Source organism: Periophthalmus magnuspinnatus, chromosome 14 (assembly GCF_009829125.3).
Source record: "Periophthalmus magnuspinnatus isolate fPerMag1 chromosome 14, fPerMag1.2.pri, whole genome shotgun sequence".
NCBI lineage: Eukaryota > Metazoa > Chordata > Actinopteri > Gobiiformes > Gobiidae > Periophthalmus > Periophthalmus magnuspinnatus.
This window is the reverse complement of record NC_047139.1, coordinates 7,978,361-7,995,472: the sequence shown is the minus strand read 5'-3', so window position 1 is coordinate 7,995,472 and position 17,112 is coordinate 7,978,361. Positions and strand designations below refer to the sequence as shown.

At 40.0% G+C, this 17,112-nt stretch overlaps 1 protein-coding gene across 1 annotated transcript in view; it reads left to right on the top strand.

The window, feature by feature from the left end:
• The window catches only part of nsg2 (neuronal vesicle trafficking associated 2), an 83,469-nt gene that overhangs the window by 20,260 nt on the left and 46,097 nt on the right, over nucleotides 1-17,112 (top strand). The window contains exon 3 of the mRNA XM_033978748.2: nucleotides 1,530-1,640. Within this exon, the coding sequence (XP_033834639.1) occupies nucleotides 1,530-1,640 (111 nt within the window). The remainder of the gene's footprint in view (nucleotides 1-1,529; nucleotides 1,641-17,112) is intronic.

Below are 17,112 nucleotides of genomic sequence, written 5' to 3'. Positions count from 1 at the left end.
TGACATGTAGATGACGAGACGATCTGGCCCTGAGCGTTGGATCCTCAGTCCTTTTCTACTCGCAGGTGAAGGCTCGATTACCTGATGAGAAGCAGGTGTGCGGAGGTGGTGCCGGAGTCTCCGCCCAGCTCCAGGCTCAAACACAGAAAGGAGGGAGGAAAACAGCACAGAACACACAAAAAAAACCCCACAAATCCTGACAATTTGTAGTTATCGACAGATCTAGAAACTGAACACACAAACTCCTTTCCAAGACATCAACACTTACCACTTTGTCAGCTTAAGTTTTCCCTGTAGTTAAAATCACGAGGACGTTTATTTGTTTATTTGCACTGGTTGAATCTGCTCTTTTCCCTCTGGTTCGCAGTGTGCAGGGAGCATGTTTTACACCACAGTTCCAAACCTGTTTGCCTGAACGGAGCTGGACTGACAGTTTTGGGGCAGAGTAGCCAAAATCCTAAACTCAAGCGGATTTGAACTCCCAGAGCTAAACGCAAAAGTTGCATTTTACGCTTTGGGGTCAAAAGTAGCAAGGCACCGTCGTGTTTAGTTGTTTGTCTAGCTTAAGTTTTCAGTTAAGGTTTTCTCGCGGTCTGTCGTATATTGTACCTTCATGGATTACTTTTTCCATTCTATACGAGATTAAAGTTGAATTGAGTTTTTGTGTTTTGTAGATAGATACAAAAATACTGGCTGCAAAGGCAAACAGTCACTGTGAAAGCACTGAATATGATGGTTTTACAAATCCAGATCTGCACAGGTCTTGTCTCATATTTTAGTTTCACATCTGGACTTCTTTTTTTTTTTTTTTTACCAACTTTTTACTCAAATATCAAGTTCTAATATTTAAATGCAATGAGTTTTATAGGTTGTTTCCAAAGACTGTGCCAGGGAATACTGGTGTGCCTTGTGGTATTTTATTTTTTATTTAATAGTAGACTTTTAATCCAAAAAATGGTGCAAAATAGTTAGGCTGGCACATTGGCAGGGATAATTTTTGCTACATCATATACAACTTCTTTTTTTTTTAAAATTTGGTCATATTTTTGTAGTCGGTTACTGCAGAATATATTCAAGAAAGTGTGGCACGATAACACATGAAGTTTAATATATCGCTGAAGTAACTATAGACAATAAACGATAATATTGAAACAAATTTATGCCTCTGAAAAAACCCAAGTTCAAATTTAAACCATAAAAGCTATTCTAAATCTACAATATTGTTAAAAAATCAAGAGTTGCAATAAATAAACAGCAGAACGAAACACATAGAAGTTATTAATTCAATCTTTTATGGCTTAAATCTTATCATAAAGATAAAAAATAACCAAAAATTTCCCAAATATTAACCCCAAAAAATATTGCCCCAGCTTTGTTATATTGAACGATAAGTCGATACGGTAACGATCATGTGACATAACCTAAAAAAAAGGTATATTTGTTTAATGCAGCACTTTAGAAACACTTGGTTTGCATGTTCTCTATGTAACACAATAATAACAGTAATAATCGTATGTTTTATGGTCCAGGTGGTGGTGAAGACCCGCACAGAGTTCCAGACGGAGAAGAAGAGGCTGAAGGTGCCGAAGGTGGAGGAGTTCACCATCAGCATCACCGACGGGGTTTCCGAGAGACTCAAGGTAAGCGGATTATGGGAAAACCGTTTGCGGTACGTGATCTGTTTTTACATTTGACTCTGAACTCCATCTTTTTTAGACTCCGCGCAGGTTTACTTGAATGCAATGAATCTATTCCCGGCGTAATCATTATCAAGGTTTTATTTTCTTACGCAACAGGCTGCATTATATCGCTGCTGTTGGTCTTCGCTTGTTAATATGGTTGCCATGGATATCTGCATGGCCATTACACAACAGTGAGCGTCTCCAATGGATCTGATGGATAATTAGGCTTAGTCATGCTCCATTTTACCTGCAGTCTTCAGCAGAACTCTCTCCTCTGCGTGAATGTGCAAGGCCAAAGCACAGCATCCTTTCCTACGATGGCCTGAGTTTGTGTAGTTTCTTGTCGATGCGTTTTTGTGTATTCATTTACTCCGTTGTATTATTTAAGTGTCGCAAAATGGGCTTTGTTCACGTAAGAATACTCAGGTGTTTTAGTGTTGTTGTACTACAGATGTGGGTAGAGGCGTTACGAAGATAGAAAATCCAATTATGATGTGACGGAGTTGTGAGTATCTGCTTATATGACGATGTTTCTATCCAATACTGGTAACGGTATCGGCCACACAGACAGTTTTTCTTATTGTTTGCATTGTACTTTGCCATGAAATGTCTAAAAGGTCATTTCAAAAGCATTGAACCTGATCCTAGAACTCAATATATTACAACAAAAATCACAACTTGTATTACATATTATTGTTTTTTACATATATCCAGATTCCACATTCAGACTCATTGGTGCGTTACAGTTGGCAGACGTTCTATAGAAAAATATAATAACAACTTGCATTTTTTATTTGCCGAAATGTCTTAATGTCAAAGAAGAACTTGAGGTGGGAACTCTAGTGCTTGTAGGTCCTCCGTCTCTTCCTCCTCAAGTCAAGTCAAATTAATTAATGAAGTGCATTTAAAAACAACGGCCGCTGTACAACATAAAGTGCAATCTAATAAAACAAAACACGCAAAAATCCAATAGAACACAACAAATACAATGCAATACCAGTGTCCCGCTCAGCTCGTGTTAAAAGCCGGTGCAAACAAATGAGTTTTCAACAAAGATTTGAGGATATTTAAAGGTTGAGCTGTTCTAATACCCAGAGGAAGACTGTTCCAGAGTCTGGGACCAGCTACAGCAAAAGCCTCGTCCCCTTCGACTGGTACCCCCTCGTTCCTCCTCATCGGCGGGCTCCAGTGGACGGACTCCTGCAGTGTACGGATCTTCTGATGGAACTTCTACCTTCACCTCCAGATGTTTTTGGACTCCTGTTGCTCCTCAACATGAGATGAATTGTTGATTACAGTCCTGTCACTGAAGGATTGGCTACATTAATGTAACAACCTCCATCTCAACATCTGACAGGGGTTTGGCCACTTCAAAAGTCCACATCAGTCATTTTATCAATTCAATTTCTAAAGCCTTGACTAGACTTATCCAAAAAAAAGAGGAAAAACAACTGAACGGGATGAGACAACTACAAGACCCTCAGATTCACCGTTGTTGAGTTGAGGCTCAGACAACTCGATATCAGGCTCAACGTTAACCATCGTTCCTCTTCGGTCTTTGCTAGTACCTCATTCACTGCAGGATTGACTTGCAGAAACTCACATGCAGAAACTATTGTCACCTGAGTAGCTGCAGTTTACACGTGTGTTTGGGATTGTGCCACACACTCTGGCTTCACTTCAGCAGCAAACGGCGAAATATCAGAGAAAGCGCGTCTCTAGCAAAGCCAAACCAATCAGACTGTGCACGGTTCGCCCCCTGTGGGATTAGCAATGTCACAATACAGAGCAAACGGACAGCTCGCGTAACCAGGTAACCAACACCCAGTTATGCGCTCGAGCACTTTGAAGGAAATGTGGATAAAGTCGCATTTGTCATTTGCTTTTCTAATGTGAATGTTGGAAATATGCACATTTTATTTGGATGGAAGCGCAGTTAATGTTTCTCCGAGTTCAAACCTCCGAGTAAAACCTCAAAACTCATCATAAACATGTGATTGGTGCATTAAACAGAATTACAGTTCGTTTTTTGGTTCCCGATCTGATATTTAACATATTAAAATTGTTTATATAGTTGTTTATATATTAAGTTTTATTTTCTGCTGCTTATTTTCTGTAAAAAAAAGTAAAAATTTAGTAAAACATTATTATTTATACAAACACACACAAACTTCTGCCTCAAAATTTCAACCCCCACAGTTTCCTTCCATTGTTCAAATCTAGTTTTATTACTGAAACATCTTATTCTTGGCAAAGTACAAAGAACAATAATTTTTTTTTTTGTTCTACTCGGCTCTTCTCGGTTCGTAATGAAAATCCTGATTTCGTGAGTTAGCGTTCAGGCCGTCTCCGTTCTCCAAGGAGCTGCCTGCGTCGTTGTCAGGGGCAACTAAAGAGAACACTGTCGTCATGGCAGCGGAGGAGGAAACTGCGTCCATGGAAACATGAGATGAGGAAAGGAGAGAGGAAACACTGTAAAAAATATATTTGTGTTCACATAACGGGTCAGATGAGCTTATATAGTTATTTTTGAGTAGAAGCTAGATTTTTAAACTTGTTCCTTGACATGTCTGACTGATTTAAAGTTAATTTAGCTTGAAATGAGAACATTCTTTTGCCAGATGTGTAAGAAATTCAAATGACATTTTCTTACCACATTGACACTTAATAAACAAATTCCACGTATCCAGTCAGGTCAATACATCCAGGTTATATTCCCAGATTTAACACAAATCAAGATCAATACGTCTCGATAATTTTACACCATAATAGTGTTTTGCAGTGACGGAGATGAGGAGGAGGGGGCATAAGTGTGTTTTTGTAAAAAAGAGCAGTGTGACCCAGTCTGAAGAGTCTATCAAAAACACAACTGCATGAAATCCTGGGCTTAGAAAAGAGGATTGTGCGGAGGAACAGGAGCAGAGGTGAGGGGCGGCGCTTTTTGGAGACTTGTCATTTGATTTCCAGTGTATCAGGGCCATGATTCAAAGAAGCAACAATGTGTTTTCTATTTTTATTCATGTATTTATATTTGAAGAATGCACAACTGGATTAGATGACAGATGATGGCTGTAAGTTACGTGTTTTACTAAAGAAGAAATTGCTGTTTACGTGTCTTTTTTCCCTTTTTTTCATTGCTTCAAACACATTTAGAGCTTTTACTTTTCTAAATGTTTTGATCTGGTCCTCCACAGACCCCAAAAGCACCAAAACAGACTCATAACTGTACAGTCACAACTAGGGCTGGGCTGGAAATCGGTTTTGGGTCCAGTAAGTAAAGGCAACGAAAAATTAACTTTCACTTCTTCGGTTTAATGGCACAAGGAGCACTCACGTTTTAACACAGTCCTACATGTGTCCAAACAAAACCAGTGTGTTGTGTTACCACTAAAACAGAATATCTGAAGAAACAGTGTCTCAAAGTCAAACTATGTGCCTAATACTAAATCCACATCCAGTCACAGTCTGAAATGTCTCTGCAAAGTCGAAGCCAAACAGATAATACAAACCAAACTCCGCCAAAATCTCCCTGATCCTCGGTCCCACTAATAACGCGATTCCCAAATAAATGTGGCATAGTAGATATCCAGTGTGAAGCATCCGTCTGCGTAAAGATGCAGCCAAAAGATTCCGCATCAGGCTGAAGCCAAACAGATAATATGAAACGAAAGTCCAGAATCTAAAATTATTCTGTCCCGGTAATCCAAACGCACGTGTCTTTCCCGCTGTAGTCGTCTATTTGTGCTGCCAACGCAAAGAGTCGACAAATAATGATAATAAAAACCCTCATGTGTGTTGAAAACGGCGAGTATTCGACGATGTACTAGCACTGAACTGATGAAATGTCAGGGACGTCTTTACAACGCTTCTTCTGATTGGTCACATTTACAGTCGACCTCTGTTTGAACCAGTCGCTGTCTCTAATCTCTCGTCTCAATCTTGTTTACTTCCCAAAACGGCGAGATTACTTGTTACTGGCGTTATTTAACACTTAAGGCTATATATTCTATGTCAATTTCAATACCTCGATACTAAAAACACAACGAGAATACAACGTTATTTAAAGCAAATTTAAAGACCTTTTTATTTAGAAAAGCTTACTGCTGATGTTTTTAGCAATTAGCATTTTAATATTATTTTATTGTAGCACTCTGGGATTTTGTTTAATGAGAGTGCATTATAAATAAAATGTATTATTATTATTATTATTATTATTATATATATATTTTTTTAGACAAAATCGTAAATAACAGTAAAAAAAACACCTAAAAACAGGTGATATTCTGATGTAGCGTGTGTTTTTATTTTCCCAGTATCGATATTTGTCTAAATGAGCAGTTTTATTATACATTTGTACCTCGGTATCCATATTTTTTACATTCTAACTGTAACTTTTTAAGCGTATTCGATCAGCATTTTATCATCGTGAATAAAGAAGAACGTTGAGCCTTTCTGTGTCACTGAAATGCACTCACAAACTTGGCAACACTGGAGCTGTTTAATTTCACACTTGTCGACGGTGTGTGTGAACCTCAGCTGTGTGTGTGTGTGCGTTTGTGTGCGTTTGTGTGTGAAGAGGTGAGATGTACAGACGCCTGCAGCCCAAAGAGGAGTCACTGCGCAAAATATTGTCAAAAGCAATAACACCGGACCCTGTAAAACACATTATTTACGAGTTAATGCTGTAAAAATATACTGTTCTGTTAAAGATTATATAGAGATTAGGGCTGTGCAGTGCATCAAACCTCCCAAACTACTGTAAAAAGTAAAAAAAAAATACACATACTCCATCTAAATATCGTAAACGTAAGTGTAGATCCTGTGTTCAACCCCTCGTCACTCGTCTTTTGCCTTTTTTCCTGGAGTCTGCAGAAGTAATAAGTCAATCTCTCATGTAATCGTTTACTTAAACCTGTCCCCGATTCATTCGCCTACAATTCACACGCAGTAATTCCGTGCCGTTTTATCAGCGCAGATATAACTCGATATAAGGCCACCTGAGCCCTGCAGTCTCGGGATTCATATTTTATGAACTAAACGTCTTCAAAGCTTCAGCCTCTAAGTGTGAACAGGAGGGGTTATCCAAGGACATACGCTCTAGAAATGTGCTTTTATTTTAAACCTAGAAATCGTCAGGGTTGTGTTAAACGAAAGGCATTTGTGTTTGTTTGGTAAATGCAGTAGACTGGTCGATGTTTCCTATAAGTGACGATTTATATTAACTGATACGTAAAGATTCTACTGAGGTTTGTCTTTTTTGTTTTCAGTGATTTAAACTTATTGATCAACAAGAAAAATGACTGTATCCTCCTAAGACCTGAGCTCTTTCATGGCTTTATTAATTTCTCTTTGTTATTTGGGCTGATTGGACCTGATGAGTGTAAAAACAAAGAGTAATTATTAAGTGATGTACAACGAATGTCCCCATATGTGGACATTTTAATGATTTTGATAAGACAAAGACAAAAACAAAAAACTATTTATTAAGACCCTGAACACAGCAACATTTGTCCTGAGTAAAAACAAAATGAGAAAAAACAATTGTGCGTCTTGGAACAATGTGTCTCGTGTGAAGAGCTGCTGACAGGAGCAGGAGACATGTGTGTTTACAAAAAATAAAAAAATATTCTGAACATTCTAAACTCTTAAAAATGTTCTAAATTGAATATATTTGCGTTGTTGCTGTTCTTCTTCTTCTTCTTCTAAAAACTTGCATTGTGCCCTAGACAAACCAAAATGTGTCCTAAAATAGTTTGACTGTAGAATAATATCAACAACAACCTGAAAACACAGATAAAAATACACATAAATAGTGTTAAATGTGATTCAAATTGGTAGAAAAATGAATATGTAAAGTTAACAAAGCTAATGAAATAAAAACGTTTCTGACAAATCGTATCACAAATGACAAATTACTGCGTCCTCTTGGATTTATTCTCATTTGGATACTCATTTGGATGACTAACATAGTGGAGTTTTCAAAAAATTCAAAATGTTTTCTGTCAAATAAACCATTTTCTTGTCCAGAAATGATCAAACTCACGAGGTCGACCTGTGGGTAAGTGCAGAACAGAGCTGTTCACAGAGCTGGAGATTAAGAGCTGGCATTTACAAGTGTCATTTTTGTCATTCCTCGTATGAAAGCGCCGTGTGGATGTTTGCTGGAAATGGAGTAAAATAATTACACTTCATTAGTTTGAACATCACAGCAGCACGGCCATTTTGAAAAGGTCATCTTCAACACCGACCCACAGCCTCCCACATCTGAGGGGCGGGATCTGGATGATGATGAAGAAGAAAAGTGTTTGCGGAGTGAAAATGATGCAAAAACTCTGCATATTATTACAGAAAGAGACAAATAATTTAATACAGTTTATACTTATGGAATGGTCCTGGGTCTATTATGTGCAATGTTGAATGTGAATGTTTTGATTTGCAAAATTTGAATTGGAAATATGTAGTTTATAAAATGTTGTAAAAATAGCCCATAACAAAAAAAAAAAAGACACTATAAACTTCAAAATAAGGATATTAATAGATTTTTCTGCACTTTTATTCATTTTATTTCATTGTCTAGTATTTAAACATTATTCATATATTTAAACACATGCTTTAACACATTTCTGTTCCAAATACTATGAACATATTAATCATTGTCATTGGCGTGTTTTAGCTCTTTTGGCACATTTCTGATGGATGTGACGGATCATTTTGTCCAAATATTGTCATCTGGTTTGTTCAAACAACAGATTTTTGGTCAATATTTCCCCATCCTTACTATTACCATAACTAACTCTTATTAAACAACAAGATGACATTAAAACAGGTCGTCACACGCAGTAAATACGCAGTAAACAGGCAGTAAACACGCAGTAAACACGCACCAAACACACACCAAACAAACACCAAACACACACCAAACACACACCAAACACACACCGCACACACACCGCACACACACTGCAGCAGCTCAGCGCAGCAAACATTTGAAAAGCTCTGAACATCCCTCTTCAAAGCTGCTCAGATTGTGTTGATGAAGTGCGCTTCAAAATGTCTATAATCTCACACGTGCTCACTCCCTCTCTCCATCTCTCTTTCTCTCTGGCTGTCTTTCTTTTCTGTTTGTTTACCTCTCCCCACCCATCCATTTCTCTCTGTCTTTCTTTCTCTCTGTCTTGTCTCTCTCTGTCTCTCTTTCTCTCTCCATCTCTCTCTCTTTCTCTCTGGCTCTCTTTCTTCCTGTCTGTCTCTACCTCTCTCCGTCCATCCATCCCTCTCTCTCTCTCTCTGTCTCTCTCTCCATCTCTCTTTCTCTCTGGCTGTCTTTCTTCCTGTATCTCTCTGCCCATCTCTCCCTCTCTCTGCCTCTCTCACGCTCTTTCTCAGTCTCTTTGAATCTCTCCCGCTATCTCTCCCTCTCTCTCACACTCTCTATCTCTGCCTCTCTCATGCTCTCTCTCTGCCTCTCTCCTTCTCTCTATCCCTTCCCTCTCTCACGCTCTCTCTCTCTCTCTCTTCGTCTCTCTCTTTCTCTCTGGCTGTCTTTCTTCTTGTCTCTACCCCTCTCTCTCTCTCTCCCTCTCTCCACCCCTCCTCTCTCCCTCTCCCTCCCTCCCTCCCTCCCTCCCTCCTCTCTCTCTCTCTCTCTCCCTCCCTCCCTCCTCTCTCTCTCTCTCTCCCTCCCTCCTCTCTCCCTCTCTCTCCCAGCTCTTTTCTTCATTCTGCACACTGAAGCTCCAGTCTTATGTTGTGATTCAGTTTATTTGGACGAGTTTTTCAAATTCCCGGTGACGTCTTGTACTTTTGAAAACTCGACAGTAAAACGAGTCCTGCTGTCTGAGCGTTTTTCACTATCGTTGAATGTGGCTGATTTCAATGGGCAGCACTCGAAATCATTTGCACTTTATAACTTGAAACCTTAAAGTGCACTATGTAACCTTCTGCTACCTGCTCTTTGTCTGGAATATCCCATCATGTGGCATTATAGTTGTGCTGGAACATGAAAAACAGGACTAGTTCACGTTTAACTCTTTGCAGCGGTCTGCTTTTCCCTCTGTTTCCTCGTGGTACGTTTCACATCCTAATGAGCTCCGTGATGAGTTTATAAGTGTTTTTCCTCGACTTTCAGAGGCTAAAGCTTTGATCACGTCAACGCTAACAGCAGATATCGCGCTAACGCCACGTCAGCCTTACTTCCTGGTTTGTGTGCGATAAAACGCTCTACAGTGAGCTGCAGGCAACACAGTGGTTTCATTTCTGCTCTTTAGTCACAGATCTGTACTTTATTTATGCGGTTTATTATACGGGGAAATGTAAATGTTGGCGAGCTGTTGTGTCTTGGTCAGTGCGTGCGGGTTTCCCAAAGACAACCTGGAGATGCCGATGTCTTCCTGTCTCCTGTCTCTCTCCATCCATCCCTCTCTCTCTGTCTCTCTGTTCTCTCTCTCTCTCTGTCTCTCTCTTTCTTCCTCTCTGTCTCTCCCTCTCTCTGCCTCTCTCACACTCTATCTCTCTCTATGTCTCTCTCTTTCTGGCTGTCTTTCTTCTTGTGTCTATTTACCTCTCTCCCTCTATCTCTCTTCCTCTCTCTCCATCTCTCTCTCTCTCTGGCTGTCTTTCTTCCTGTCTCTCTGCCTCTCTCCATCCATCCCTCTCTCTTTGTCTCTCTGTCTGTTCTCTCTCTCTTTCTCTCGAGCTCTTTCTTCCTGTCTCTCTCTACCTCTCTCCATCCATCCCTCTCTCTCTCTGACTCTCTCTTTCTTCCTGTCTGTCTATGCCTCTCTCCGTCCATCCATCTCCCCGTCTCGCTGCCTCTCTCACACTCTATCTCTTTCTCTGTCTCTCTGTCCGTTTTCTCTTTCTGTCTCGCCATCTCTCTTTCTCTCTGGCTATCTTTCTTGGTGTCTTTCCCTCTCTCTGCCTCTCTCACGCTCTCTGTCTCTCTGTCCGTTTTCTCTTTCTGTCTCGCCGTCTCTCTTTCTCTCTGGCTATCTTTCTTGGTGTCTTTCCCTCTCTCTGCCTCTCTCACGCTCTCTGTCTCTCTGTCCGTTCTCTCTTTCTGTCTCGCCATCTCTCTCTTTCTCTCTGGCTGTCTTTCTTGCTGTCTCTCCCTCTCTCTGCCTCTCTCACGCTCTATCTCTCTCTCTGTCTCTCTGTCCGTTCTCTATTTCCGTCTCTCTTTCTCTCTGGCTGTCTTTCTTGCTGTCTTTCCCTCTCTCTGCCTCTCTCACGCTCTCTCTCTCTGTCCATTCTCTCTTTCTGTCTCGCCGCCTCTCTCTTTCTCTCTGGCTGTCTTTCTTGCTGTCTCTCCCCCTCTCTGCCTCTCTCAAGCTCTATCTCTCGCTCTGTCTCGCCGTCTGTCTCTTTCTCTCTGGCTGTCTTTCTTGCTGTCTCTCCCTCTCTCACGCTGTCTCTCTCTGTCTTTCTTCCTGTCTCTAATCTAACCCTAACCCTAACCTCTGTCCTTCCTTGGAAAAGGACTGTATTTAGGACGAGTTTATTCTCCACAGTCTCCGCAGGTTGTTCATGTTCATCTTTTCTAAAAGGCAGAAATAAACACTATGAATGTGACGAATGAAACGGCAAATAAAATATCAAATATACGGTAACAATAAACATAAAAACAAGCCTGAAAATACAGAATCTACAAACACAGGAAACATTAGAAATACACTGTAGAAAATAACACGACGCAATAACGAACTAAAAGTGAGACCATGGCACTTTCTCGCCTAAAGTGTCAAAATGCAAATGTCTGCTGGTCCGTGAATGCAGCACAAGTCGGCACAAGTTGCGTAACAGCAGGAGAACAAAGGAAACAGAACTAAGTAATTAACAAATACTTAAAATAATGATATACTTAACTTGGGTTCTCAAGGACACATCAACAATTGTAGATGAAATAAAACAAAAAAAATCCAAACACTGACTGCGACTAAAAAGTTCTGGCGGCTGATGAATCGTGATTGGTTGAGGAGTGAGACGGGGCGGTCACCGATTGGTTGAGACGGTTGCTGGGCAGAAATGTCTGAATAATAATAATAATGAAAATAGTGAAAACCTAATGCCTAAACTGGAAACATCATAAACACAAACAGATTTTACATTTCGTCTTTTGCTCTGGATCAGACCTGGACGACTGAGGGATTACACAGACATATTGTAAAAAAAATAATAATAAAAATGTTGAAATCCACAGATCTGGCCTGTAGTTGTACAGATACTCCACCCAAATTCAAATCAAAGCTGCACCCACCTAAAATAAATGGAGAAAAACACACACACCTGTCCAACACTCGTGTCCACGGCTTTTTAATGACGTCCCCCGTGCACAGGTCTGTCACTCAGGGTTTTGTTAACAAGAGTCTGATCAATAAAAGGCTGTGCCCTGTTGTGAAATGCTTTTTGCAGAGATTCAAACTCCTGTTGTATGTTTAAGACACTACACTACACAGGATTTACTTATTGTTTATGGTAACCCCTGTCAGTAATGTTTTTTTATGCTTATATGAAGGTATTTCTTTTCATTTTGTCCTGTTTTAGTCCAGCTCTTCTTGCATTTCCGTTAATTTTCACTTTAAAGAGTTGATATTTTACTTCCATGTCGTATTCACTGCTCACACGTTACATATTTACATCAACATCTTACCTTTTATTGTTCTGAACATTCTATATTTGCCAAAAAAACACTACGTAGTAACATGTTTTATTCAGTTTTGTTCCTCTTCAAAGCGCTCCACATTGCGTCAGGTTTGTCAAGTGGCTGCGTACAGTTTTTATCTGTCATGCTTTTGTGTATTTATGGAGACTTGGGAGCGTGGGTGACGTAGGCTTGTGGGCGGGGAATTTTCCAGCGAACCGTAAGAAGGGCTCGAATGGGGCTCGGGAGAGATGGGTGAAATACTCAAACGTGCATGGATGACGTCTACAAAAACTCTTCAGGCAGGTTTTTGATGAGGGAACGACGTTGTAACATGGGAGAAAGTGAAAAAATACACCTTCAACTAAATGTAATAATGAATCTTTACTTGATGTTGATGCGTACTGTATTTTCCGGAGTATAAGTTGCACTTTTTTCATAGTTTGTCCAGGGATGCGACTTATATGTTGTTGTTGTTGTATTATTGAAGTATATCATTTCACATCTTTGTTAGCACGGCCACATTATTTTATGTGGCCCGTGAGAAGATAAATTAAAAGGCACGACTGTCATTTTAAAATAAGTCTCTGCTGCTTTAATGTTTGCACTGACAATAAACTAATGAGACTTTCACAGCAAGTGGAACTGAGAAATACTTGTAAATAATCATCAAAAAATGTTCATGAAGAGAAAAATTATTGGCGTGGAAGGAAGTTGGGAGGAAGAAAGGTGAAAACAAGTTTGTGCTTTGAGGAGAAAAAATGTTTTTTGTGTAATGAGGCGGGGTCGGTACTATCTGCGTCGACATTTGTTTACATTTAGTGACATTTATCCTGCCGCACAGTCACACCTGGCCCTTGATGGCGGCCATTTTACTGATGTGGCCCTCGGTGAAAATGAGTTTGACGCCCCTGGTCTTACATTAACAAACCAGACACGTGTTCAGTTCTGTCTATGCTTCATGTAGGTGAATAAATATAAATGTGTTACGTTATTGTCATTATTATAACTTGCCTTTAAAGATAAAATGTCTGTTTTTGGTTTTTGTAAAATAAATTCCCCTCAAAAATTGCGACTTATATATATTTTTTTCTTCATTATTATGCATTTTTTGGCTGGTGCGACTTTTTTTTTTTTTTCTTTATTATTAAACATTTTTTGGCTGGTGCGACTTATACTCCAGAGCGACTTAAGTGTATTATAGTCTCTTGTCCATATACTACTTGTAGTATAGGTAGTTCTTTCAATATTTCTCCAGTATAGTGTTGCCAGTCTTTATTCAAATTCTACGTTCTGTTACTTTTCTGTTTTCTTTTCCCACTGTGGCAAAAAAGGTGGTTTCTTTTCTTAGTGTTTTTACTTATTTATACTGAGATGCTTAAGAACTTTTGCATTATAGTCCTTGTACATAACGGCTATAACTACACCGCTGTTACGCTTTACGACCAAAACAAACCATAACATCCTCTTTCCCATCATTCTCAGCCTCAAATGAGTCCCACTGGAGTCGTCCCTCTTGTGTGATCACCTGACACAAACAAGCCCCGCCCCCTCCCTCCCTCCCTCCCTCTCTCGTCCCTCCTCTGCCTCCGTCCGTCGCTCTCGTGTCACATTACTCACCGCTCTGAGCCGCAGCACAGTCCCGTAAGTCATTTTGCCCCCGTCGGAGAATCGGGAAGGGCATCCTGGTCGTTAGTCGCACATTATGTTTCTCAGGGTCAGAAGGGTCAGGATTTATTTTTTAATTGGTCTGAGAAAATGAATAGTAACAAAACGGTAACAACTACGGTCATTAAGGGCCCGATATGACGCAAAATTTACTAGAATGTTGTTACCTCCTCAAAAACATACTTGAAGTTGTGTTGCGTTTCATTCACACGTGTCCATGAACCACAAAATGCTCCAGACTCAAAACTTCCAAAGCTCAAAATGTTCTGTTCCACCTTGTGATGTCACGTAGTGGTCGTTTTCAAGTGATCAGCTCCTTTTACTTTTTGTTTAGTAGAGATTGGCAATTCCAGGGCTGAAATCATCCAAGTGATTCTAGTGAAGGTGTGTGGAGTTTAAAAACACAGTGGAGCACTTCCTGTATCGCCACTTGATGACATCACAAGGTGGAACAGAGTGTTTTCTTTCTGTTTAAGAGAAGAACTCAACATAAATGTGCAGGGTTTGTGCGTTAAACGTGTGTGAATGAAATAAAGCACAACTCCAGGTCTGTTTTTGATGACGAAACAACATTATAACGTGTGAGTTTAAAAACACAGTGGAGCACTTCCTGTATCACCACATGATGACATCACGAGGTGGAACAGAGCGTTTAAAGTTTGAGAGAAGAACTCAGCCTAAATATGCAGGGTTTGTGTTAAACGTGTGAATGAAACAAACAACTCTGGATAAGTTTGTGACGAGGAAACAACGTTATAACATAGATCAGAAAATTGAGTAATATGGGCCTTTTTAAAGCTGCATTGTGTAACATTTCTGCTTGTCTCCAGGGAAATGTTATTGCTTTGTTATAATTAGCATTCCACAATATGGCATTAAACTTATTTCTTGCTAAAAATACTTGGTCTGGTGGCGTCTCATATCTGTCTCCTTGGAAACAGATAAGTTAAATGCTGAACTGTGGAACATGCCAGGCACAGCAGTAACATCACCATGGAGACAAGAACGATGATAATGATTTTTTTTTTTTTTAGCAATACATGTTAAATGCATGCAACTGAAATAATACCAGACTGTATGTTTAATGCTATACTGCGGAAGATTCCAAGCAAATCTCTATGGAAAACAAGCAGAAATGTTCCATAGTGCACTTTTGATGACTAGCGGATATTGACGTTATTTGGCCCCGCCCACTTTTGCCATAAACGCGACTAAACTCCGCCTTCTCTGGCTTTATTCCCATTTCATTTGAGGATTAAAGAAAGTTTTACTGTGAAAATATGATATAAAGTAAAATTGTTTGTGTAAAATGTAAAATTATCAATGTTCATCTACAACAACAACTCAACGACGATTCTCCGCGTCTTTAGAACGTCTCCGTAGTCCGCGTAGAGTTGATTTGTTGATTGACAGCCCCTCGCAAAATAATACAACCCAAAAGACGACGGCGGCGGCTCCCACGGCATCTTCCAGAATAAAGTGAATAGTGAAATATGAAATTGAAACGCAACTGGGGCCGTGCAGAAATGAAGCATCTGGATTTCAAACGGACAATCGTGCGAGACTAGTGAACGTAATCATCAAACATCTCCTGATTCGATCTGGCAGGAATTGATGCAACGAGTTTTATCATTTTGAAAGCATCTCCCCCCCATTTCATTTTTTATTTTTTTATTTTTTTCTCGCCTGCCCAAAACTTTTTCCCCGTAACTGATGACCATTTCTGTCGCCTCCCTGGCCTGTGTCAGCTGGAACATCACTCCGCTCTGCACTCCCTCTTAGGAAATCCTCTTAGAGAAAAAAGAGGATGAAAGAGAGAGGGAGAGAAGGATGGAGGGAGAGAGAGAGATGAGACAGGAGTGGATTATCAGGCTGCAGCAGGACTCTGGAGATTCAGGTGGAGGAGCTGATGGAGGAGAGGCTTCATTTGTCTGCTCCTGTTCTGTGTGGCTCTTCTCTCATTCACAAAACACACTTCAAAGTTCACACCGAAAGTCGAAAGTGCAGGTGAAAATAACAGGGATCAAAGTCTGTACTTGAGGTGAGAAAAAGTGTAATGAATCAAAGTATTATCTCGGTACAAAGTGCTGTTAAAAATACTTTGTCTGGTGCTGTATTGGTTTAAGATGTGTTGTGAGTTTGCTTCTCGACTCCTCCCCTTTTTATACATTTTTGTTTTAGCGTTTTAGGCTGCGCGATTTTGCAAAAAAACAAGTATTATGATTATATTTGCGATCCATGTTTTATAATCAGATTCTGCTCAAGTGCATTTAAATGTTTCAAGGAACAAAAAGACTGAAATATGAACTGACAAACTAATAAACGAATCACATTTCAGAACATGTTTATACAGATCTAATGTCGCGGCTCGTAGTTATAGCGGCGAATTTAGCGTCGACTTCCATATTTGAAATTCTGACTGTAAGTTTCATTGCAACTAAAGAGCCAATCCAGACGGAGGTTGTTGAAGGTCGCGCCCTGTTCCCGCCTGCTGGTTTAGCACGGAGCGGGCGCTTAGCAACACTGTCAATCAAACCTGTTGCTAACGCTAGCAGGAGTGACCTCGCGGAAAAAGGCGCTTGATTTGTCTGTTATTAATGTTCATATCTTGATTTACGGACACGATAGCGAAATAAAAACTCCAGGATCATGTAGAACGGGTTAATACGAACATTTTAAGACCAAAATGATGAGACTCACTGCAGCAGTTACAGAAAGAGGGTGACGGTTTTTCAATGTAAAGTGAATTGGAGCCGGAAGTGCAGCCATGATCACTTCCTGTTTGGAACACGGCGGTTAGCATGTTAGCTACGTCTATTCATATACACAGTCTATGCTACAGGATTAGCAGTTATATGCAGAATAAAACAGGGTATTTTGTTGTTTGTGGAGGAAATTATGGTACAGTTGTCCATCGCTTTATCGCGGTTCACGTTTTTTACATCGTATAAACGTGCATTGTGTTCTGCGTCCTGATTGGCTGTTGGACTGTAGACCATTGTCCATCAGTCTCCTCCGTGCTGTGTCTCCTGTACAGTACAGAATGTGTTCAGACAAATTTACATAAATGTTGGATCGCAGTGTGACTCTGAAGTGCTGTACGTTTGCAATTTGTTTTCTCCC